At 35.7% G+C, this 26,176-nt stretch overlaps 1 protein-coding gene across 2 annotated transcripts in view; it reads left to right on the top strand.

Moving 5' to 3' along the window:
• The window catches only part of RC3H2 (ring finger and CCCH-type domains 2), a 39,760-nt gene extending 14,324 nt beyond the window's left edge, over positions 1–25,436 (top strand). Inside the window, exons 5-21 of one of the 2 annotated variants that reach the window (XM_081067122.1) lie at positions 1,229–1,404; positions 4,691–4,891; positions 5,377–5,509; positions 5,628–5,746; positions 7,190–7,302; positions 9,901–10,209; positions 13,650–13,864; positions 14,566–14,999; positions 15,587–15,757; positions 17,304–17,450; positions 17,799–18,012; positions 18,253–18,337; positions 18,611–18,692; positions 18,774–18,908; positions 19,168–19,275; positions 19,371–19,519; positions 20,112–25,436. In XM_081067122.1, the coding sequence (XP_080923248.1) occupies positions 1,229–1,404; positions 4,691–4,891; positions 5,377–5,509; positions 5,628–5,746; positions 7,190–7,302; positions 9,901–10,209; positions 13,650–13,864; positions 14,566–14,999; positions 15,587–15,757; positions 17,304–17,450; positions 17,799–18,012; positions 18,253–18,337; positions 18,611–18,692; positions 18,774–18,908; positions 19,168–19,275; positions 19,371–19,519; positions 20,112–20,307 (2,987 nt within the window). In that variant the 3' untranslated portion in view covers positions 20,308–25,436. The remainder of the gene's footprint in view (positions 1–1,228; positions 1,405–4,690; positions 4,892–5,376; positions 5,510–5,627; positions 5,747–7,189; positions 7,303–9,900; positions 10,210–13,649; positions 13,865–14,565; positions 15,000–15,586; positions 15,758–17,303; positions 17,451–17,798; positions 18,013–18,252; positions 18,338–18,610; positions 18,693–18,773; positions 18,909–19,167; positions 19,276–19,370; positions 19,520–20,111) is intronic. The other variant, XM_081067123.1, reaches the window with a different exon arrangement.
• Positions 25,437–26,176: the final 740 nt, after the last annotated feature.

The raw sequence follows: 26,176 nt of genomic DNA, 5'->3' as shown, positions 1-26,176 counted from the left end.
AGTACTTTTTCACTTTAACATTATCATTATCTAGTTGATTATTAAGTAGCTACAGAAAATATATTTAAGTTCTGTTGACTTGTGTTCTGATTGGTTGTTTAGTAGGAAGTACTGTGTTTCCCCAAAAATAAGACCAGGTCTTATATTAATTTTTGCTTCAAAAGACGCATTGGGGCTTATGTTCAGGGGATGTCATGCTAAAAAATCGTGCTAGATTTTTCAGATTTTTTATTTTTCGGTTAGGTCTTATTTTCAGGGAAACACGGTATGTTTCCTTTTGTTTGATTACAGTAGTCCCCCCTTATCTGTGGTTTTTCTTTTTGTAGTTTCAGTTACCTACAGTCTAAAAATATTAAATGAAAAATTCCAGAAATAAACAATTCATAAATTTTAAATTGCACACCATTCTGAGTAGCACAATGAAATCTTGCACCATTATGAATCATTCCTTTGTCCCACATATCCACACTATAGGCTCTGCCCATTAGTCACGTAGTAGTCATCTTGATTTTTAGATGAACGGTTGAAGTGTCGCACTGTGTTCAAGTAACCCTTGTAGTAGACTAACGCTGAGTCACAGTACCCGTGTCATTCACCTCACCTCATCATGTAGGCATTGGATCATCTCATATCCTCACAAGAAAGGTGAGTACAGTACAATAAGATACTTTGAGAGACCACATTCATGTAACTTTTAATACAATATATTGTTATAATTGTTCTATTACATTTTTAGTTATTGTTAATTTTACTGTGCCTAATTTATAAATTAAACTATCATAGGTATGTACATACAGCAAGTCCTTAAATAACGTTTCGTTCAACGTCATTTAGTTATAACTTTGTTGAGATACCAACTTTGTTGAGAACCTAACTTGTTTGTATCAATTAGCCCATGGTAAAATTGGTTTCGTCAGACATTGTTTTGCTTCAAGTTGCAGAACCTATTGATGGGGTTACATGAGAACTCAACTGGGTAGGAAAAAAACGATATATAGGGTTCAGTACTATCTGTGGTTTCTGGGGATCTTGGAATGTATTCCCCACAGATAAGAGCAGACTAATACACTTTTTAAGTAAGTTGTGTTTGTGTATGTGTGATGTCCTCTTTTTGTGTAATTAAATAGACTGGATAACTAATTGCTGTAAACTAATACCCAAAGAAGTCTGTGACAGACATGATCTTCAGGGCTTCTCTTTATTGTGAACTCATGTTCCTTACTTCTAGCTATGCAAGAAGAGGCCTTGAAGCTGGTGTTGCTGGCATTAGAAGATGGTTCTGCTCTCTCAAGGAAAGTTCTGGTACTTTTTGTTGTGCAAAGACTAGAACCAAGATTTCCTCAGGCATCAAAAACAAGTATTGGTCATGTTGTGCAACTACTGTATCGAGCTTCTTGTTTTAAGGTAAGTAGTAAGCAACTGTATAAACATTACATGCCTGTCGGGGACACAGAGGCTTCCTAGATGGGGTGTTACCCAATCTAGAGGCCCCACAAATGTAGAATGCTTACAAGAGTTGAAAGGAAACTTTTTTCCCTTCAGGACTGATTGCATCTGTGATATTACCTATTGGGAATAAGAACACATATGAAGGTGTCAATAACACAAAACAGCATAAGGAAATCATTTGGTAAATTTGAGTCTTGGGATAATAAAAGTGGACTAAAGAAGCCCAGTTTATTTATACTTACCATCTTAAAAGGGAGTCAGGAACTATACTGAAAACTTCCTAAGAGTAGGTACATGTTTTAATTTCCCATTCTTATCCCATTTTCTGTGTGATTAGATTAAAGCTTTTAATCTGAAGATTGATTACTGTATTTATTGTCTTAGGGACAACAAGAGACTAAAAAGTTGAGGCGATTGTCCGACCACTCTGCATTTAGGTGGCGTTTTATTTTTTGTTTTGTTTGGTGGTGGAGAGGGCAGGGAAGAACCCCAAAATACTTATAAATGTAGTTTCACCATCTGATAGGCTTTGGATGGTGACAGGTACTGAAAGAAGTGGGAAATAGGCTGAATCCTTGACATTTCTGCATGTTACAGGAGTATACGTTGCTGGCTGGGTCTTGAGAAAGGCTCAAGGACTTGAAAGTAGAAAAGACCCATTGACTTCTATGAAAGTTGGACATCTAAGTGTGAAAACAAAGCTAATTTTGGGTTATTTTGCTGATTTTGTAGCCCCAAGAGTGAAAAAAGTACAGACAGAAAAAGGTGTGGGTTTTATTTTTTGGTTTTTGTTGTTTGTTTGTTTTTGTTGTTTTTGTTTGTTTGTTTGTTTTTTGGCAGACTGCTTAGTTTGAGGTAACAGGTCATTTGTTATGGAAATATGTTCAGATGAGTTCACGTAGCTCCACTAATGAGGCTTGGCCACTACGTATCTGCCTGGTAGTTATAGTGCTTGATTTTGTGTCCTCAGGGTAACAATTGAAACGAATCTCTGGTTCCTCAAATATGTTTTTGGCTCAGCAGCCAAGTTACAGAAATCGTTTGTCATCCTGAAGTGACTGGCTAGGTTCGCACATTGTGTATTACTACTGATTTAATGTTTTTGTCCTCATAGGGATCATACTGATTTGTGGTTTATGATTGGCATACATCTGTAGCTACTCTTCATATCTGACATTTGAGTAGCATTTATTTCGATTTTATGCTCTCGTTTCATCCTCACTACCCTGTAGTTTAAAGTGTTAAAGTAGTGTTTAGATAAATAAAAGAATACCATGCTGACTTAATTGCATTTACTCTCTCTCAGGTGGCATTTACTGTAGTAAACTCACTGTTGTCAAAAGTTTTTTCCTTGACTTTATAGGCTTAGAGACCTGAATTTTGTGGGTGCATGCGGTAGTCTGTCCTCAGGAACAGCAGCACCCTACCCAAGGTCACATGCACATTACCAGTTTTCTTAATTTGTAACGAGGAGTGTAACTCTTAAATGATTTGAATTCTTGTGTTGTAGATATTTTTCTATGAAAGAGGATCAAACCTTCGCTTGCTTAGCATGGAATCAGAACAAGGGAAGTTAATGATTCTGATGTTCAATGCAGTGGTTCTCAACTGACGGTCACATGATAATCACCTGTGGATTTTAAAAGGGCAGTCCTGTCTCCCATCTCCAGATATTCTTATTTAGTGTGTCTCCTGTAGGACTTGAGAGTATTTATATGTACTTTAAATTATGTGGTCTTCAAAGCCAAGGGTTCTGAGCTGCAGTTACAGTTTTCCAAACTTCATGGGTGATTTTGATGCATGTTAATAGAATTTTAATAGGACCAGGCTGTCTTGGCCACCTATGTCCACCTGTCCTACTCAGGCGGACAGATGCTTTGCTGCGCAGGAGGCACCCTGTACCACATACATCGTGGTTGGATGAGTGCTACCATCCTGTGGTTCTTTAAGTTTCTTTTTCTACTTTGTAGGTTGATAATTCCTCCTTTTGTTTCCTCACTGTTTCTTTAAGTAGGTTATGGTAGAATATAGATTTTTGTGACTTCTAAGTTATACTCTGCTCTTTCTTAGATTGTACCTAAGATCGTGTTGATTAGAATTTTGGGTGTCCCAAACTTTTCTATAATGTATTTATATATTCCCAAAGAGAATTTTGAACTGATACTATTAAGTTAACTCAGATTTCCCCATCTCCATGTTTTTTGGGAGCATATTGCTATTGTCTCATGTGCCAACAGCAGCAATAGAAACAACCAGTGAGATGGTCTGGGATATTTTCATTGTGCCAATGAGGAAATCATGATTTTAAAATAGTTTGAATGATTTGTCCTATCTAAGTTTCAGAGCCTGGACTAGTCTGAGGTATTCTGGATCCCAGCTAAGTTTCAGATTTCACTCTGGCCATTATCAAGTCTTAGTGATTTAGGAGTATGTGTTAGCTATTGTGGAAATTGTTTAGCCATGTACCTACATGTTTGGATAATTAGACAGATAATTTCACTGGGGCATGTGAAACTGTAACTTTTGAATTTATTTCATCACTTAAGTGCAGTATAGATTAAAGGTGATTTAATACCCTAATGACTATTTTTGTGGGGGTACAGCATTTCTTAGTTATCATGTGGTGGTGTTAATATGTGCCTACTCATTGGCTGTGCTGATCACGACACCCTCGGTGGCTTCCCATTCCTTCAGGATAACATCCAAATTTCCAATCATAGTATACAAGGCCCCCTTGTATGTTTCTTTTCCGGCCTGCACGTTAGCCTTTAATTCTGTGTGGTCTGCTCTTTCATGTTTTTACTTTACCACTTGCTGCTCTTTTTAGAATTCTGTTCTTCACCCTTTGCCTAGGGAACTCCTATTTATTCTTCAAGACTCAGTACACGTAGTCTTCAGCTGGGGAACACCTTATACTTGTTCTCTCCCCCACCAGTCAGATTTAGTTCCCTTTACTTTATATTGCATTGAGTACTTACATTTTACACGTCTCTTCCCTACCAGCTGCTGAGCTCATTGGAGGAAGGCAGGACTATGTATTGGGTTATATAAGTTCTGCTTTTTTCCAAAAAGAATTTTTGGTAAGGACATTATCTTCTTGTACCTTCTTTGTGTGGTATCTGATATGTAGTAGGTGCCCCCCTCACGCCCCCCCCCCCAAAAAAAAAAAAGAATTGGTTTGGGGAGGAGGGAGAGCAGGCCAATTCTGATGAGTTTTTCTTTCCTCCTTTCTATTTTTTAGGTTACCAAAAGGGATGAAGACTCTTCTCTGATGCAGCTAAAGGAGGAATTTCGGAGTTATGAGGCATTACGCAGAGAACATGATGCCCAAATTGTTCATATTGCTATGGAAGCAGGACTCCGTATTTCACCTGAGCAGTGGTCCTCACTTCTATATGGTGACTTGGCGCATAAGTCACACATGCAGTCTATTATTGATAAGGTTGGTGAAATTAGAGATGCTGATTTATGTCATTGCTTTTACAGTGCAGAGTACACTAGAATCTGCTGAAGGAACTAAAGAGACAAGCATTTGGAGATTCCTATTTTTAAATATTCAAATCTTATAAATTATCTTAATCTTTTTTTCTTGTATTATTTTTTTAACTTTCAAAATAAACTAAGGGAGGCAACAGAGAAGCAAATACAGGATATTAGCATAAAAGTAGCCTGGCTTACCAAGTCTATCGTTTATCTACATTTTGACTCCAGAAAGCTAATAAAGCTTATAAATAAGTTTTCTGAGTGTCTAATGATGAATTTCATAGGGCAGATTCTGAGGTGAAAATTTAATTCATCGTTGATTCTCCTATTATGAACTCTGAAGACACTTGAAAACCTGTTTAGTATGTTGACTAAATGAAAGCATTTGAATATAGATGTGTCATAAGAACCAGAGTAAAAATCATTCTGTCTTCTGTTTGTTAGCTGCAGTCTCCAGAATCATTTGCAAAGAGTGTCCAGGAATTGACAATTGTTTTGCAACGAACAGGAGACCCAGCTAACTTAAATAGACTGAGGCCTCATTTAGAGCTTCTTGCAAACATAGACCCCAATCCAGGTATGTGGGAAAATACCCAGTTGCTTATACTTTTTCTACTTTGAGGTAAATAACGCAAGAATTTCTTCTAATAGAGTCTCTCTTCCATCCATCCTGTCCCCTTGGTGGCTTATTTTAGATGCTGTTTCACCAACTTGGGAGCAGCTAGAAAATGCAATGGTAGCTGTTAAAACAGTGGTTCATGGCCTTGTGGACTTCATACAAAATTACAGTAGAAAAGGCCATGAGACACCTCAGGTAAGCACATTTACTGTACTTCTGCTGTTACCTCTAACCGAGGTTTATCCTGAACATCTTAACAAGCTGTTTGGGTAATGGACTCTTTATGTGACTGTACTCTCATAAGTTTTTATTGTCTGTTCTTTTGGGAGAAACTCAAGTTGTAGTGTACCTGATAAGTACCATGTTTCCCTGAAAATAAGACCTAGCCAGGCAATCAGCTCTAATGCGTCTTTTGGAGCAAAAATTAATATAAGACCCGGTATTATATTATATCATATCAGATATCATATCACATCACATATCATATATCATATCATATCATAGACCCAGTCTTATAGTAAAATAAGACCAGGTCTTATATTAATTTTTGCTCCAAAAGATATATATTAGAACTGATTGTCTGGCTAAGTCTTATTTTGGGGAAACACTGAAAGACCGGGTATATAATATAGTATAGCATAGTATAATATAGTATAACATAATTAATATAATATATGATATATATAATATCAATAATATAATATATACCGGATCTTATATTTTTGCTCTAAAAGATGCGTTAAAGCTGATTGTCTGGCTAGGTCTTATTTTGGGGGAAACATGGTAATTCATAGCATAACAACAGTTTGGAAAGTATCTTGAATACGAGTTCACTGCAGATGTCTTTGACCAAGTATAGATCATTGATTCCTTCCATGACAAAGAATTATATTGTCATTCTTTTCTTCATTGCTGTCATACAATACATTTCTATTTGTAAGTGTGTGAATTTGAATTTTTCAAATATTTTCAGTGTACTTTAGAAGGAGTTACTTAAGGTATAAATAAATCTAATGAGAACATCCATTTATTAAGTTTATTAAGTTACTAAGAGCCAGTCCCTATATTCAATATTTTACATATGTTATTTCTAATTCTCACAGTGACCTGCAACATAATTGCTTTTCCCAAGTTGAAGTGTAAAGTGGTTAAATAATGTATCAAAAGTCATGGTGGCAGTAAATGACAGAGCTAAGATCAAAGCTGCTCCAAAGTGATCTTTCCAATCTTCTACATTTATTTTACTTTGAGGGGGAATTGTATTCTTTGTTTCCTGGGAAAATTTAAGTGAACAAGCTATGGCCTTTAAATGCTTTTTAAAATTGTTTATTTGATTTTGGTATCATAATTTTAAGACAGCAGTGAATTGTTTTTATTTTCATGGGCATTGTGTTGCCTGACAAATAAATAGATAGCATTTGAACCAATTTCAGGTAATCCTCAGAAGGAATGGCTAACATGCCAATTCAGAGTTATGCTACATAACTCTTAACAGGTAACGATGGAATGGTAATTGTTGCAGCACAAGAATTACTTATCTAATGTGAAAAAGAATTAAAGATGGAATCATGAAATTCTGAAGTCCCAAGAATGAATAACAACTGAAATCTCCATTTTCCACATCTTGATTTTCTGTAGCCCCAGCCAAACAGCAAATATAAGACGAGCATGTGCCGAGATCTGCGACAGCAAGGAGGGTGTCCACGAGGAACAAACTGTACTTTTGCCCATTCTCAGGAAGAGCTTGAAAAGTAAGTTATGAGAATTCTCTTTCATAGGGGTTTAATTTTGTGTCATTACAAAAGTGTTATATGCAATCTTAAAGTTTGTGATGAGTTTCAAAATGCAATTAGATTCACATTGTCTTTGGATTGTAAAATATCCTTTTTTCTTGAAACCCTACCTTGTTGCTTCTGGGCACAAGATTAACATAATAAATGACTTAGAACCTTATTCAGAGGTCATATTTTAAACAGCTATTTAGGCAATAGCTGGAATATGTTTCTGCTAAGCACCTGTGTAGTATGAAAATACTCCTAGGTACAATCTTATTTGCTCATGTTCAATTGAAGATGACAACAAAGTTCCAGGTATAATGGTAAAGCAGGTGCATTTTCTTTCTGTGGCTTTTGGTCTTTTTAACATTCTCTATGTGTCTTCTTTTCTTTTTTCTCTTCTCCTATGGGTACTTCCTTTTTCTATGTCCATTTACCCCAAACATAAAAGTAAATGGATATAAGCTACATTATATATTGTGTATGTTTTTATTGTTTTGTTTTTTAACCAAAACATTCATATTGAGATTTCACCAAAAAATTGATCCCAATCTTTCTACTGAACACTGGCCTGTGTATGAACTCTTAATGGACATCTCTCTTTTGTTTTTAGACACCTGAAACTCAATTTGAGCTCATTTTCTCCTCCCATACATCTGCCTCTTCTACCTTCCATTCTGCTCTCCCCCAGTGTACCTTGGTCCAGTCAGGATACATGTCATGTAATATGAATCATCTTTGTCAGCTTTCTTTCACTTGCTTGCCTTAGTTACCAAGTTCTGTCCATTTAGCTTCCTATATATTTCTCATCTCTTCTGCTTTTCATCCTTATAGTTTATCATCGCTTTTCTTGATCCACAGCTGCCTCCTAACTAGTCTTCTTACAGGTACTGTTGCCTACCCTTAACCTCATTATTCCCAACAAAACAGGAGGAACTTTGCCTTAAGGCTCGTTACAGATAGTGAGAAACTTAGATATTTTGTCAGATAAAGGGAGTAAGAGTCTGCATCGTGTAGTCTGTGCCTACCCTTCTGATATCATCTCATAAACTAATCTGAAAAATATAGTACTAATATTCTATATTTTGGTGTAATACTTGTTTAAGACTGGGTTTTAGTTTTTGTATTTCTTTAAAATTATATATATATACTTTAATTTGGTAACAACAGAGAATGTTTTTCAACTCTTGAGTACCTTTTCATTCTACATTCCCAACCAATATTTGTACGGTTTTCTTCATATTTACATAGTGTATTTTATATTCTGGTTAGACAAAATTTTCAAAAGGATCTCTTTCTACTCCCTCAAAAGACGTCTTTGAAACAAATAACAAGTGTTGGCGAGGATGTGGAAAAAAAGGAACCCTTGTGCACTGTCGGTGGGATTGCAAATTGGTGCAGCCACTATGAAAAACAGTATGGAAGTTCCTTAAAAAATTCAAAATAGAACCACCTTATGACCCAGCAATTCTACTCCTGTTTATTTATCCAGAGAAATCCAAAACACTAATTTGAAAAAATGTATGCATCCCATGTTTACTGCAGCAATGTTCACAACAGCCAAGATATGGAAACAACCAAAATGCCCATCAATAGATGACTGGATAAAGAAATTGTGGTATATTTATATACAATGGAGTATTAGTCTACCATAACAAAGAATGAAATCTTACCATTTGCAACATGGATGGACCTAGAAGATAGGCTAAGTGAAAGGGAAATAAGTCAGACTGAGATAGATCAAATACCATATGATCTTACTTATATGCGGAATCTAAAGAACAGGATAAACAAACAAAACAGAAATAGACTCATAGATACAGAGAGCAAACTGATGGTTGCCAGATGGAAGTGGGGTTGCGGGGCTGGGTGAGAAAGGTGAAGAGATTAGGAAGTACAAATTGGTGTAAACTGAAATTGGTGGTCACCAGGATGTGAAATACAGTGCGGGGAATATAGTTAATAACGTTGAAAAAACTGTATGATGTCAAATGGGTACTAGACTTATCAGGGGATCACTTCATAAATTATGTAAATGTCTAACCACTGTGTTATACCCTTGAAACTAATATAAAATAATAATGAATGTCAACTATTATTGAAAATAGATATATATAGTCATGGGATGTAAAGTACAGCATAGGAAATGTAGTCAGTGGTATTATAATAACTATGGACAGTGTCCGATGGGTGGTAGACTTGGTGGAGTTATCATTTTGTGAGGTGTGTAAATGTCTAATAATTGTGTTTTATAACCTGAAACTAATAATAAACAAATCAAAAATTTCTATGACCGCCAAAAAAAGCCTTCTTTGAATACATGTATAGTTTGCTTGTTACATTAATTATGTGCCTACATATGCGTATATGTGTTTATGTGAATGGCATATATATTTTCATGTAGTATCTATCACAGCAGAGTTTGATTGATTTAGACTGTATATGATACTTAGCTGAAGAAACTTTTTCAAAGCTTGTTTCCTCCATTTTTAATCTTTTCCCATTGCTTTCCCCCCACCTCCCGGAAAAGATTTAGTGAAATATTTACCGATACGTTGATTATTTTTGAAACAGGTATCGATTAAGGAACAAAAAGATCAATGCAACTGTAAGAACGTTTCCTCTTCTAAATAAAGTTGGTGTAAACAACACTGTCACAACCACAGCCGGAAATGTCATTTCTGTCATAGGAAGTACTGAAACAACGGGGAAAATTGTTCCAAGTACAAACGGAATTTCCAATGCAGAAAACAGTGTTTCCCAGCTAATCCCACGTAATGCTGACAGTACATTAAGAGCTCTGGAGACTGTGAAGAAAGTGGGGAAGGTTGGCACTAACGGTCAGAATGCTGCTGGGCCTTCTTCAGAGTCTGTAACTGAAAAGTAAGTATTAGGTTAAAATGCTTAATAGGAGTTATTTAGCCTTTTCAGAAATACCCGAGTATTTGTATTTATCCTGAAGAAAAGCAGTTAATAGAATGTTTCATGTAGAAAAAGCACTAAATACCAAAAAATTTGAGTTCTACTCCTGGCCCTGCCATTGAATAGCTCTGTGACCTTGGAAAGGCACTTCAACTGGGTTTTGTTTCCCTCGGCTGTAAACTGAAAAAGCTGGACCAGAGTTGAAGTTTTTCCACCTTATTTCCTTGAATTTTAGGATTGAGTCCATAAAGCTATCCAAAAAGAACTAAATAGAAACCTGAGCAGATGAGATTCTTGAGCCTCCAGCCTGTTTCAATCAGAACAGTTCTACTTTATGCTCTGTAATGATGTGTGAAAGTTAAGAGGAGAATCTTTGGAGCCAAACTCTCTGGGTTCAAATTCTGGCTCACTGTTTCCTAGCTGTTTGATTTTAGGTCAGTTACTTAATGTGTCTTCCTCAGTTTACTCATCCATAAAAGAAGTATAACCTATTTCCTATGTTGCTTATGAGGATTAAATGAGTTAATACTGCAGCGTTCTTTGAACAACCCTGCCACACAGAACTAGTTAAATACCTGCTAGTATTATTACTACCTCCATTTTAATTACTACCTGCCAGATTTAATCCTGGCAAAGGGGTTTTGGTGCTTTAAGACAAAGTTTTGAAACCTTCAGATGTTCTGAAAAGTTACTTGCACCTCTAAAATCTCATGCTTTGGTATTCTTTTGGGGTCTTAAAGTCTGAGTTAAAGCATGTTCAGTTTTTGTCACCCATAAATAGTGTTTCAGTATCTATTACATGCCTTCTAGGAAAAAAGCGTTATGCTAGGCACACAGTAAATTGCTAGTGATTTCATATAAGAAATGATAGGTAGGTAAGCATTTATATTCTTTTGTAGATAGCATGTGATAGGGGAGTTTGTTTATTAAAAGGATCCTTACAATCTTCCCTGGGGGAGATTTTAGAAATGATCTATCAGATAACATTGTCTAGTTAGCAAATGTTACTTGAGCATTCATTCTGAGCTCTGTTTTGGCATTCTTGAAAATACATGAGATGTATAAGATTTCTCTGCTGTTAAGAAACCTAGGATGATATAGTTTTGGAGACAGCATTTATGTAAATGAAGCAATACTGGAGCTAGATACAGAAGGCCACATAGTGTATAATTCCATATATGTGAATATCCGACGTAGGCAAATCCATACAGACAGAAGTAAATTGGTGATTGCCACGGGCTAGGGTTGTGGGGGAGAAGGTTCTGGGGAGTGAATCATAATAAGTACAGATTTCCTCGGAGATGATGTATTGTGTTTCAAAATTAGATAGTGGTGATGATTGCACAACCTTATGAATAGACCAAAAATCACTGAAATGTGCACCTTAAGAAGGTAAATTATATCTCATTTTTTAAACATGACAGACGAGGAAAAAGCATTTAAAAATAAATAAATCTAAATAAAGAAATCATTTATTTATTCATTCAAGAATTACGGATGTATGTGCTTAACATCAGGCCAGCTGGTATAGCTAATAAAAACGAACTAGATATACTCCCTGCCTCTAAAGGTTTTCTGATGTCATTTGGGAGACAGATAAAAACAGCTACCATATACGATATTCTGAAAGTACTGTAATGGAGTGTGTTCCAAGTGTTACTGGAACACAAAAAAAAGAACTAATTCTACAGGGAGTTACTGTGGCAGGATTCTCAGAGGTAAGGTGATGACACCTGAGCTAGTTCCAAAAGTATGGATAGTTAGGAAGAAAGGGCCTCAGCGATAGAGGTAACGGCACAGGCAAAAGCATGCAGGTATGAGAGGGACTGCTGCAAAGGAGAGCCTAGAATCCTGAAAGTCATCTAGGATATAACTGTAGTGACTAGCTGTCTGATCAGAATGTGACTGAAAGCTTTTTCCTTAAGTCTGAATTTTTGGGATAGCCTGCATGATTTCATGAGGCTATGAACCTTGTCATGGATTTTGATGCCTTTTTCCTGATGAGTCTAAAAATTTGTCATCTCGAACTGCTTATTCATGTTTATAGTAGTATATAGCATTTTGACATGGAAGACCAGATAATCTATGTAAAACACATAGTATAGTGCCTAGAATTTGCTCAGTAATTGCTCAGTAAGTGTTACAGTTATAAGGAAATCCTAAACATTTTCTTTGTTGCCTTCATTTATCTTCAAAGAATAAACACAGCCCCAAAATATCTTTCAACTCTAAGCCAATACATTTCTACCCAATATTATTACTACCCACAGTTCCTTAGTTATTTTCTACATTTTAATACACAACTACACATAGAAGTAAACACCTGCTAGACTAATTTGCTATGCTGAAAGGCAGCCCATTCTCCTTGTTTATACTCCAGCTTTAAAAACACTTCTCTAGTTGGATGCAACTGATTTCGTGCATCATTAACAAGATCATTTTCTTGAGTCATCATATATCTAAGGTCTGCCAAAGTTTGACTTTTTAAAAGCCATGATGAGATCTGATGGAGCTGATTGCTTGGTGACTCAGCAAAGAAAGTCCTTTGTGTTAAAAAAATAATAATAAAAAAAATAAAAATTTGTGTATTTTGCGTTAATGAGTAATCATTTCACTAGCATTTTGTTCATCCAGTGGATATTTACTGAGTACCTACTAGGTGGCAGGAACTACTCATTTGTCCAACAAATATTTACTGAGTGCTTCCTGCGTGCCAGGAAATGTTCTAGGACCTGGGGACATAGCAGTTAACAAAATGGACAAAATGGCCTTTCCTCAAGGTGTTTACATTTCAGCTAGTCTAACTTTTTAATAGAATATACCTTCCTTTACATGTCTGTCTGCTTTGTCCCAAAGAATTTTACTGGTAGACTACCAGGGGTGCCAAAAAAATGTATACACATGACTTGTATTCCTCTTTTGTTATTGTTATTTGTTATTTTGTTATTTGTATTGTTAATGTTATTTTGTTTTGTTATTGTATATATTGAGTATTACAATTTTACTACAATATTTTCCTTTCTTAAAATGTATATACATTTTTTTGGCTGTATATTGCTTCTGTTGAGAACTCACTGAACAGGAATTTTTTAAAATTTCCAGTAGGAAAAATCTTTGTCAAAAAACTAGTTAAAAAGGAACTGATGGGTCACATTAGTGTCTGGAATTTGTTTGTATTTCTTTGTTGCCCTCACCAGACTATGAGATCTGTCACTATGATGCTTTGAATTAGTGTTAGGTGGCAATGAAATTCATTGCTTTATTTGTCACTATGGAAATACCTAAAGTGTCTTTCTATTAGTGGTTTCACTCTATAATTTGATGAAAAATTCCTACTGAGGAAGACTTAACAGACTTAGACAGTGATTTATCATTTTTCCTTTGTTAAATTTTCTCTCCAGTAAAATTGGTTCTCCACCCAAGACTCCTGTAAGTAATGTAGCGGCTACCTCAGCTGGGCCTTCTAATGTTGGAACAGAACTGAATTCTGTGCCTCCAAAATCCAGCCCATTTATAACTAGAGTACCAGTATATCCTCAGCATTCTGAAAACATTCAGTATTTTCAAGATCCAAGGACTCAGATACCCTTTGAAGTCCCACAGTACCCACAGACAGGTAAGTAATTTTAGACAATTCTAAGAAAAAAACTAATATAACATTTGTTGCCCTTAGATAAGTAAGTGAATCATTTATACCTGTTTAGAATATTTACATTAAAAAAGCAATCCTTTGGACTATATATATGACCCCTAAGTTTTCTTCTTGTCCTAAGAATCTATGATTTTACATACAAACTATGTATGTAAAACTATTTTACAGTAGTTTTAAAGTTCTCATTCTTATTAATCAAATACAAGGTCCATGGATGAACTTCAGGGAGTTCTATAAATCCCCTGAAATGATATGCAAAATGTTTGGTTTATATACTTAGGTATAATTTTGGAAAGACAATGCACAACTGATACAGATTTGGAAAGAGGTCTTTACCCTCTGCTCCCAAATAGGTTAAGAATCAATGATGTAACTATAATTACTTAATCCAAAATCTGGGACAATAAATGCCCAGAAGGAAATTTACCAGCCATCTGTTAATAACTCTGTCATGTGTTTTTAGGGAGCAATTTAACAAAGTACTGAATGTTAATGATTTTCATATAGTGGTGTCTTGAAAGAAAGAATGTAGTTTCTTTCAAAAGCAGGGAGTAACTAAAGTCAAATCTTATTTTCCCACATTAAAGACTGCTTTAGAGTAAACCATTATAAAATGTTGGATTTTACTAAGATTACATTAAATATTCCTCTTTCCAATTTTCAAGGATACTACCCACCACCTCCAACGGTACCAGCTGGTGTGGCTCCCTGTGTTCCTCGCTTTGTGAGGTCCAATAATGTTCCAGAGTCCTCCCTCCCACCGGCTTCCATGCCATATGCCGATCATTACAGTACATTTTCCCCTCGAGATCGAATGAGTTCTTCTCCTTACCAACCTCCTCCTCCGCAGCCATATGGACCAGTTCCTCCAGTACCTTCTGGAATGTATGCTCCTGTGTATGACAGCAGGCGCATCTGGCGTCCACCCATGTACCAACGAGATGACATTATTAGAAGCAATTCTTTACCTCCAATGGATGTGATGCACTCGTCTGTCTATCAGACGTCTTTGCGAGAAAGATATAACTCCTTAGATGGGTATTATTCAGTGGCTTGTCAGCAACCAAGTGAACCAAGGACAACTGTGCCTTTACCAAGGGTAAGTGATGATGGAAGTATGAATGCTGCTACAGTGTAGTGGTTAAGAGGCCAGTGTCTGGTGTACGACCACCCAGGTGTAATTTCCTGGCTCCTCCACTTCCTAACTGTGACTTACGGAAGTTACTTGACTTCTCTATGTCAGTTTTTTCATCTGCTTGATGGAAGTAGTGGTGGTACCTACCTCAGAAGGCTGTTGTGAGGATTAAATGAGAAAAAACAAAGCTTTTAGAACTGGACCTGATACATATTAATGCTCAGTAAATGTTGCTTGGATAGGAAACTAATGAGAAGTTAAAAAGAAATCTGCAAAATACAAGTACAGGGCCTATTTTCATTATTCTCAAATATATACAGATGAATTTCCTAAACCCCAAAAGTGAGTGCTCAGATTTTAATAATCACTTGACGAAATATTAAACCTTTTATTTAAGTGTGTGGAGAATAGACTAGGGTGACTTCCCTATTGTGTTGGTTTTTTTTGGTCCCAAAAGTACAATAAATTGTTTACCTTATTTCCTCAGAGCATAGTTAAATTTCTTTACCACTCCCTAGATGATTAAGATTGTTTCTTTTATCCCCCCTTAGGAACCTTGTGGTCACTTGAAGACCAGTTGCGAGGAGCAGATAAGAAGAAAGCCAGAGCAGTGGGCACAGTACCATACTCAGAAAGCACCTCTTGTCTCTTCAACTCTTCCTGTGGCAACACAGTCACCAACACCACCTTCTCCTCTATTCAGTGTAGACTTCCGCACTGATGTAAGAAAGGTTTTCATCACTTGATATTGCAGGCATAGGTCAAACCACTGACTTCAGAGCACTCATTCAAACCGTCGTTAGGAATGTGGGGTATTTTGCAGTGGTTTGGTGTGCAGTTGAGTTTATTTCAGTAAATATCAAGTGTGTAAGCACGATGGCTGGCCATTGCGAGACTCTGAAGACTGATAAGTCACAGCCCTTTTTCCACCAAGAATTCAAAATCTTTTCAACACTGTAGTTCTCATTATTTTTATGGTTTTGATTAATGAGATTTGTACCGACCATTTATTGAGCAGCGCCTTGTGCCAGTCACTGTGCTAAGCATTTCCATAACGTATTTAATTCTCACAAAAACCTTAGGGGGCAGGTATTAGCCGTATTTTGCAGGTTAGGAATCCTACTCAGAGAAGTTAAGTAATTTGCCCAAGTAATAAATTCAGCCTGTAGGCTGCTGGGCTGTGAATCCTGGTCTATCCCAGATGTTTCTTCCCTGTGTTATTCATTGTGTTTTACATTTCTGTTAATTACCATTCTTGTCATTACAAGACAAGTTTTTGTATTAGGACACTTTCACTGTGGTTTCAGTATTGTTATATTTAGAGCACACCAGGAATCTTTTTTTTTAGTACCTCTAGTTTATTACCCATTCCTATAGGTTCTAATGTAAAAAATATTTTCAATCTCTTCATTATGTAAAGTGTTAAACATGTACAAAAGTAGAGCGACTAGTATAATAAGCCCCGTGTACCCATCACTTAGACAACAGAGTGATAGATTTGCCACTTACTTATTAGAAAAATGTATTTACATTTTTATACTATGCATTAGGAAATAAGTATTTCCCTGAGACTCAGATCTGCTTTTAGTAATATGACTTGGGATAAGTAATTTAACCTTTTTGGCCTTGAGTTTCCTTATCTATATAATTAGTAAACTAGATTTAATGATTATTAAAACGTTAGTATTCTGGTCCTGTAGTCTTCCTTACAGTCTCTTTAAAATGTATCCACTTCCCCTTCTGGTTCCAGAGCCACCTTTGAATTCTTTTTGTTCTTTATTTGATACTGCATGGTTTATTAGTTGTGTTCCCTTATTTACACATATTGTTCTTCTTTTCTCAAAATTATAAACTACTTTAGAACATGGACTATGATGTGTGTGTGTGTGTGTGTGCATGCGTACACATGCCTGTGTGTTTTAGGGTTTTTTTAATGTTTATTTTCTGGAGCACCTCATGCCACGTTAGAGGCATGCTATAAATTATTTGTTGATTGGTTTGGATAGTATCAGTCAGGCTTAAGTGCCTTATAAGCACATAAAGGACAAAGTAAAAAGAGAAGACATTCTATTTTCTCTTACTAAATAATATAAATATCAGTAGTGTAAATACTATTTACCTATGCCAGTTTTTTATGTTAGTCACTGGAGGTTTAATTGTTTACTATGAAGTCCTATGTATTCTGTAATAGTTACTTTATATTACAAGTTTTTAAATTTTAAGTTTCTTACTAATTGACTATGCCTTTTTTTTTAATATATATATCAGTTCTCTGAGAGTGTGAGTGGCACAAAATTTGAAGAAGATCATCTTTCCCATTATTCTCCCTGGTCTTGTGGCACCATTGGCTCCTGTATAAATGCCATCGATTCAGAGCCCAGAGATGTGATCGCTAATTCAAATGCTGTGTTAATGGTATGATTTAGGCCCGGGGGGAGGGGGGCGGTGGATATCATGCATGTTGACTTAGGTTTTAGAATGACTGAATACTTTCATCTTCATATTGTTGCTCTGTAATCATCTGTAAGCAATAGAGTTATATTTAGGGAAGTTTGAAATAAATTGCATTTAATGTTTAAATTATTTGAGCATAGTTCAGTGGTTTAAAATAGATGTGGGATTATCTTTGAGATCTACAGCTAGTGTTAAATTTATCAGAAAACCTAATTATATGTCTTTTGAAAACCTAATTATGTGTCTTTTGTATTGCTAGCTGAACTAATTGCCATCAGTCCTTTTACTGATTTTCTTTGGTTTATGCAGGACCTGGACAGTGGAGATGTTAAAAGAAGAGTACATTTATTTGAAACTCAGAGAAGGACAAAAGAAGAAGACCCAATAATTCCTTTTAGCGATGGACCGATCATCTCAAAATGGGGTGCAATTTCCAGATCTTCCCGTACAGGTTACCATACCACGGATCCTGTCCAGGCCACTGCTTCCCAAGGAAGTGCGACTAAGCCCATCAGTGTATCAGGTAATCCATTTAACTAATACCTCACCTGATATGTTCTACACTGTGCTTTTTAATTTTCACTTTGTGAGGTATGGAATGTTTCCTCCATTTAACCACCATAGTAAACTCAGAATTAAATGGTTTAGCCAGGAGAACATGACTAGTTGGATAAAATACGGATCTTTTTTTGAAAGTATCCATTCACATCCCTATACTGATTTTTCACTTTTCTTATCATTGTTTCTTTCTACATTTCTATAGATTATGTCCCTTATGTCAATGCTGTTGATTCAAGGTGGAGTTCATATGGTAACGAAGCCACATCATCAGCACACTATATTGAACGGTAATGTTACTTAATTCTTTAGGATTCTCTATTCTGGAGACTTGTCTGTGTCCTCAGAGTGCAAAGTCTACCCGCACTTATTCATAAAATGTGCTGTGCTAGTTTTAGCTATGTAACAAATTCTGAAAAAAAATTTACTTTTACATTTGGAATGGTGACTGGAATTTTTCTGAATTGATCTGTTACATAAAACATATATAGTATGTAGTCATTATTGCTGTAGTTGCTTCACTTATTTCACTTTTATTAAAATAAACATGTTTCTTTTTAAAGGGACAGATTCATTGTTACTGATTTATCTGGTCATAGAAAGCATTCCAGTACTGGAGACCTTTTAAGCATTGAACTTCAGCAGGTAGGCTGTGTCACTCAGCTTTGAACTTTTAAAATATAGAATGGTGGTTAGTAGCTGACTTTACTGTTTTTCCCCCTGTAGGCCAAGAGTAACTCATTGCTTCTTCAGAGGGAAGCCAATGCTCTGGCCATGCAACAGAAGTGGAATTCCCTGGATGAAGGCCGTCACCTTACCTTGAATCTTCTAAGCAAGGAAATTGAATTGAGAAATGGAGAGGTAAATAAACTGAACCTCTCAACTTCATGCTTAATATATTTGTTATTTGCTTTTGCTGTGTGTTGGTTTGTGTCATAACTTAGTGCATTTTAGTGTGCTTTTTTTCTGATGGATGATTGCCTTTAAAACAGTAGCAATAAAATTGTGGTCCCAGATTTCTTAAATAATTCTTTAGATCAGTCATTGGGATTCCCATTTTAATTTAAAAAGCAAGCCCCTGTTTCCACAGGTATAAAATCAGTGTTTTTTTAAATTACAGAGTGATTATACAGAAGAGGCTGCCGATACTAAGCCTGATAGGGATATTGAGTTAGAGCTTTCGGCACTTGATACTGATGAACCTGACGGACAGAGTGAACAAATTGCTGTAAGTTCCACAACCAGATATGTAGGAGGCTTTATTCCATTGGAAACTAAAGTAAAATACTTTCACACCGAAGGATTAATATTTTATTTTCTTAGGAGATCCTGGACATACATCTTGGTATCAGTTCTCAAAATGACCAGTTGCTGAATGGAACAGCAGTGGAAAATGGGCATCCAGTCCAGCAGCACCAAAAGGAGCCATTGGAGCAGAAGAGACACAGTTTAGGTGAAGACCATGTGATGCTGTGAGTGTTAGACAGAAAATTCATAACCAGTGGGCATAGGACATGAATATTTAACGAGAAGTAGATGCAGTGTTAAATTCTTTTTTGGCTTTTTTTTTTTTTCTATCCTTTGATGGGAAGACCTTATGTAATAGGGCAATGATTTGGTCAGTCTGGATTTTTGGGAGAGAGGAGGTAAATTTGAACTAACAAAGTGGTTCATTTTTGTAGCCTAAAACTTGCTTTTTCTTGGGACAAACATTAGTCTTTGTGCTCCCATATCACATTATACTTCCTCAATCTGATAGCCAAACTTACAGACTACAAAATGGAGAATTAAAACCTAGATGAAGAGTTTCCCTTTTTAAACATGTTAAGATTTTCTTGGCTTTAATATTGCCAAAAATATGAGCTAATCTGGATCTTGATTATTGGCTTGAAATTAACTAATATTTTAATTTTTGGAAAATGGGACTTTTTTTAGTGACCTCTGATACTTTTTAGTGTTAAAAACATGCCTTTGCTAGAGATTTTTAAAGTTTGGTACAACCTTTTAATGTATGTTTCAAGTTTTCACTTAAAGCTAATTTGTTTTCAATGTCATTTATTATAGGGAGGAGCAAAAAACAATTCTGCCGGTAACTTCTTGCTTTAGCCAGCCACTCCCAGTGTCCATTAGCAATGCAAGTTGCCTGCCCATCACCACATCTGTCAGCGCTGGCAACCTCATTCTGAAAACTCATGTTATGTCTGAAGATAAAAATGACTTTTTAAAACCTGTTGCAAATGGGAAGATGGTTAACAGCTGAAAGGAGATTCATCTTTTCAAATTTGTGACCACACCATGGAAGCATTTACACTAGCTTTTTATATATATAATATATATTATATAATGTATATTTTTTTTAAAAAAAAGATATTACTGGGGGCATCCATTTCCTGTGGACTCTTTGATACTTCAAGCCCTCTTGCATTAGCATTATGAAAAAAAAATAAAATTTACTTTACTAGGGTAACACGTTCACTTTCCAGAAGTGATTGGAATTTGGACATTTAACTTAAGCTTCAAGCAGCTTTTTATGAGTTTGTAGCAATCCGGTGCAGTAACTGAGCCATTTCCTATTTTAAATGGCTTCTATAGAAAATTAACAACTCAGTTATTAAACTAGCAGGATCCTACAATGATACATCTAGTGAAAGTAGACTTAATTAACTTATTTATTTCTATTTTATGTTTCACTAAGAGAAATTTCCATCTCATTCCAGCTGCTTTATTTATCTTTTTCATGGGACTTTGCATGTTTTTTTGTTCGTTTGTTTTTGTTTTTTCGTTTTTCTTTGAAGAATGGAGTTAGATGTTCTTACCATAGAATTTTGCAGGGTTATATACTAGCTTTCTTTACTGCATTATATGTAGGAGTGTGGTGCAGTGCTTTTATCTGTAGCATTTTAATTTTTTTAATTTTCCATTTTTCAAGAATGGTTTCTGCTTTGTTAATATTATACACAGGCTACTTGTTGAAGTAAGTAATTAAATATATAACCAAGTGCCTAAGTCTTTCAGCTGATGTACTAGATATTAAATTCTCCTAAGTTATGCAGAATCGTTTTTACAATTTTGATAAATTATGCACTAATGTAATGGCAGTTTTTTAAAATGCAGATTTAAGCCTGTACATTATTGAATCTGATGACTTGGCAAAAGAATCAGGTGCTTTCAGCTTTCTTGAGAAAACCCTGTATAGCGTTTGCACTGACTAACAAGATGGTATTGCTGGGTTTTTAATTTAAACTAATTATTTTGGATGTTCATTGCATTATCTTGGTTAAATATTGTTTATTGTTAACTTCATGTTGGGGTTTAATTTTCCCTTTTTTCTGACCATTAGGTTGATAAGACTATGAACCATGTAATAATAGAACATTGGCTATCCTTTATTCATACGTAAAAACATGAATAATTTCTGCCCTGCTAAAATGTGACTGAAAAGTATTTTGACTCGGCATCTGAAAGTATGCAGTATATTCAGCTAGCCATGCCCCAGATTTGTTGGAGGTATTTTATTGAAACCTCAGTATCAGTCAACATTTGAAAACAAAAGCTGGGCATTCCTTCCTAGTGATCTTACCAATAGCTTGTGTCTGTTTTTTCCCCGTTTCTTGAAGATTAGTTGACTTTTATTGTTATTTTTTTAATTAACTTCTGTGAAGTTGTTTACTCTGAAAATTGTACTGGAATATTTTAAGCCAAGCTGATCTTTCACCAGGTGTACTGTATGTAAGGGCTTTTCCTGCTAGCAAGATTTAGCTTAAACAGGATCATGTTATTGGTCGTCTGAGCTATTTAGTTGTTTTACAAAACCACAGCATTGTATCAGATAAGATTTTGATAAAAAGTTTTGTGCACATTTCCAGGGGCGGGAGGGTTGACAATTCCCTGAAATTTCTTGATCAGAATGAGTAAATACTGGTGTTTGATACCTGTCTTAATGAATACTCTCATAAGGTGACTGATACGTTGTAAATATACCTGAGAAACAAAGGGGTAGTTTTGATATTCTGGTGTCAGTATGGAAGATCTTACACATTTATTTAATACTCAAATGTATGAAGATGTTTGTTTGTAACATAACAGCACAGTAGCCTCGATTTAGTTTCCTTCGGTTAGTACTGTACCTGTTTGCCATGGCCAGTTCTCCCTATCCCTACAAAGACATTTTATTTATTTCACTCTGTAACCTGAAATGAATAGGAACAAGAGTTTTTAAACCATGTTACATTAACTTATTTCTGACATTATAAATTAGCCTAGAATTATTACAGGAACATGATTGTTACATAATTTATATCAGAACCTTTCTATAAATACGCGCTTACTACATTTGAAATGCTTCCGATGTACTTTATTTGCTGTTTGTATTTCCAAAAAGGATATGCAAACCATAATGTCTATTTCATGGATATTTAAATAGTGAGATCTTCCATGTTGAAGGTAATGTATTTTTTTTTAAGATTTAAAAATTGCTATTTTGTTACAAAATAGAGACCTATTAACAGTTTGAGAGCTCCTTATGTGCCCTCAGGGAAAGAACCCTCTGTGCAACAGAACTACGCAAACATCTTCAGCACGTTCTGAGGGTGAATATATACTACATAAATTGATCTTGTGTATTTAACCTTATCTTTTTCATTTTAAAATTGAGATTTTGAAACTTAGTTGTGCTCTGCTGGAGGGGGTTGGGATAAACTGCTTAGGTGTTTGCCTACTTGTCCAGTGAAATTACATTTGCATCAGTGTATGTATATACCTGCCAACCTTATTGGTATGTCTCAGAACATTTATATTAAAATAATGCTTGTCTTGCAGCAGGTGATCCCATAAAACAATAACTCCCTGTTCTTAAAACTTACTCTCTTTCTCACTAACAACATAGGAATTGTTTCTCTGTTGGGATTATTCTGTATTGCATTCTTTATGTAGTAGCCATCTTCTGTTTCTCATGGTGGGGTTAATGTGAAGTAAAGACATTGGTTCTCTGCCACTTTAGAAGAGAGAGCATTTCATCTGATTCTTCTTCAAAATGGTACCTACTAATGTCATAGAGGAAAAAAAAATCACAAATTAGACCTAGGATGTGACTTTTTACAGTTGGGGACATTCCCTATCATTTGACCTTTGTACCAACACGTAATATACATATATGTTTGAAATCGAAGGATTTAAAGCGATAGGAGAGGAAATTTGTAATGTTGGTAACTAAACTGCATATGTTGCAGACGCTCTGATTAGAAGAAAGTAGTCTGAGGTCTGGAAAGTGGGAAGTGGTGTCTTTTTTGTTTGTTTGATTTGTTGTTGGTATTGTTTGTTTGTTTTTCCACTTTTGGTGTTTTTGTTTTTCAATTTCTAACTCCCATTCTGAAGTCCATGTGCCTCATTCAGATACTGTGAATGTAGCATCAGTAGTTCTCTTTTGTGGTCTCATTTCATTTTACAAATTCTGGGAAAGTTACGTATGTATTTCATTTAGTTGGTACCTGAACAAAGCAGGTTCCCTTGCCTTTGCTGCCATGACTTAAACATTTATGCCATCTGATAAACCAGTGTCATGCATGAAAGTTGTGCGTTGTAATTTTCAAGAGAAGGTACTTCATTCGCCCAGTGGCACTGATTTTTTTCCTGGTAGCTATTTACTCTCACAAGAGAATAGTAAAAGAAACCTCCTATACTAGGACTGAACTTTTCCATTTGTATGGATCTAGTCACTTTCACTCAAATTTCAAGTTAATGCTAAGTATATAAAGCACATCCGAATTTTATATGCTGCCTTGAGAAAATTACAGGATGCACAGCAGTTTGCAGGAATTTACAATGAGATCATTTAAACATTTGAAAACATTGTTTTAAAAACCATCTAGCTTGCTTTTGCATTTTAGATGTTAAAGCCCATGAGTGTCTTGTTAACGGGTGGAATTTGTGATGATCAGATTCAGCATGTGATTTCAACTTTGAATCTGAATATTTCTTCCCTAGCTTCTTTGAGTCATTTTCTGAGAAGACTGTCACCAGTATTGGTAACTAACCATTAAAGGGGAAAGTTGCATTGCAACTATGTACTAGTTAACTGGAAGAACTTTTCTTGTGTTTTAGTGAATGAAGAGTGTTGATGGGATCACTTACTGTAACTCCTTCTACATAAGTACCCCTTCTGCAAGCAGAACAAAAATGAACATGCTCAAGGAGTATCCCATTTTCTGGATAAATTGAATAAATTTGCTAGTTACTCCTTCATACTAGCGGTTTCTTTGTATACCTTTGCTGGCAAGGGAATACAAGGGGTCAAGGCCACTGATCAGAACACCCCACATTTGAGTGGAGTCTTATTTTTACTCCAAGAGCAAGTTATTCCCCCAAGCCCCAAATTGGCAGTTTTTTTCTTTTTTTAAATAAAAATTAAAAAATATCCTCTAACCAGTGGAACACAGACTCTGGCTGCACCTAGTACTGCCAAAAGCCAAGGTCATTTGCATATATTCCATCAATCTGTCAAGAATTAGGCCTCACTTTATAACCCAAGGCATGGAAGTGCATGCATTCTCTTAGCTGGGCAAACAATTATACTGTAGTTGTGATACAACACATGTGGCTTTTATTTGTACTGCACATATCCACTGTACAGCCACTTGGGAGAATCGTGGTTAGCTTGCAGCAACTGCTGTCTGCATTTATACTGTTTATTGCATATTCTTTTCCCTGGAAGTGAAAGAAATGTTTTTCTTGTTGCATTGATTACATTTTATAAATTTGCTTAGCTGGAAAGTTTGGGAAAAGAGGCCTGTTTGTCAATTGTACAACCGATTGTGAAGCTCTAGTGTGAATATTTTTACGTCTGTATTAGACATTTTCTTTGCAAATCTATTGTTCGATTGAAATGTAAATGAAATTAAAGATGGTGTACACCCATCATGTAAAAAGCAGGCACCATCTCTAAGATGGATTTAATGCTCATTTTTAAGGCATATACTCAGCTTCTATTTAAAACTATAATTTAAAATAATTCTGTACAATGAAATGGGGAATATATATGGGAATAAATTCTATTCCATTTATTTCAATTTGAATTTCCAAATTGTAATGTTTCCCTTTGTGCTATAGGAATAGGATTAAATGGGGGAAGGCTAGGACTTATAAGGCCTGTATATGGGGGGAGGGCAGAGATGGAACAATGAGGCTTGTGATGATAGTGAATAGCGAAGAGTAAATTCTGTGTGTTTTTGATGTAGCACTGAAGTGAAGAGATATTAGCTTTGGCTGTTCACAGAATAGAGCATCATGATTTTCAGTGTTTGAGAGAAAATTGATGGAAAAAGTTTGCAGTACTTGACATGTATTTGCATGCACAAAATAAAATTATTTGTCCACCTTAAAAGTTGTTTTAGTGTTAATATTAAGTTTGTGGCGCATTTTATCTTGATTTCCTTGGTATATTTTTTGGCTTAACTAAGCTACCAGATACTCTTTAAGCTTAGATTTAAATAATCACCTGCCTCACGTATACTTCATTGGGAAGGATCTGAAAGAAATGAATAGACCAGAGAGGTTAGAATATTCCTTAATTCAATCAGTCACTTTAGTCATTCAATATGAATAAATTGAAAGAGTAGTTTCTATATGGGAGATAAGGACAAAGATAATACTAGCCGTTCAGTGTTGAACACACAGTATTTCTCCTAGTGGAAAACATAGGACAAATACACAAATAACTAATACAAAGCAATGTATGAAGTGTGAAGACAGTTCTGTGGACTCAGAATATGAACAGAAAATGGCCTGAATGGATCTATACACCATTTTCACTGGGCCATGAATAATTTTACTCATTCACTCAGGTGATATATTTTAAGCCCCTATCTGTGCTGCACTTTAATGACCATTAAAGTTAAAAGTTAATGAAACATGAGCCCTTTCTCTAGAAGCTCATGGTGTAGAAAAGGGAAAGACAAATCTGAATAACCAATTCAGTGAGCTGTGTTCCAATGTAGGTTGTATGGAAACTCCAAAATGGGAATTAATGGGGCGAATGGGGGGGCGCATGCTGAGTCCTGTTCTACCTTCACAACAACCCACAATCTTAACAGCCCTTCACTGGAGATACTCTGATCCCTATTTTATATTTGATA

This window comes from Rhinolophus hipposideros, assembly GCF_964194185.1.
Source record: "Rhinolophus hipposideros genome assembly, chromosome: 11".
Classification (NCBI taxonomy): Eukaryota; Metazoa; Chordata; class Mammalia; order Chiroptera; family Rhinolophidae; genus Rhinolophus; species Rhinolophus hipposideros.
The sequence above is the reverse complement of the archived record's forward strand: the minus strand, read 5'-3'. Positions and strand labels throughout refer to the sequence as shown.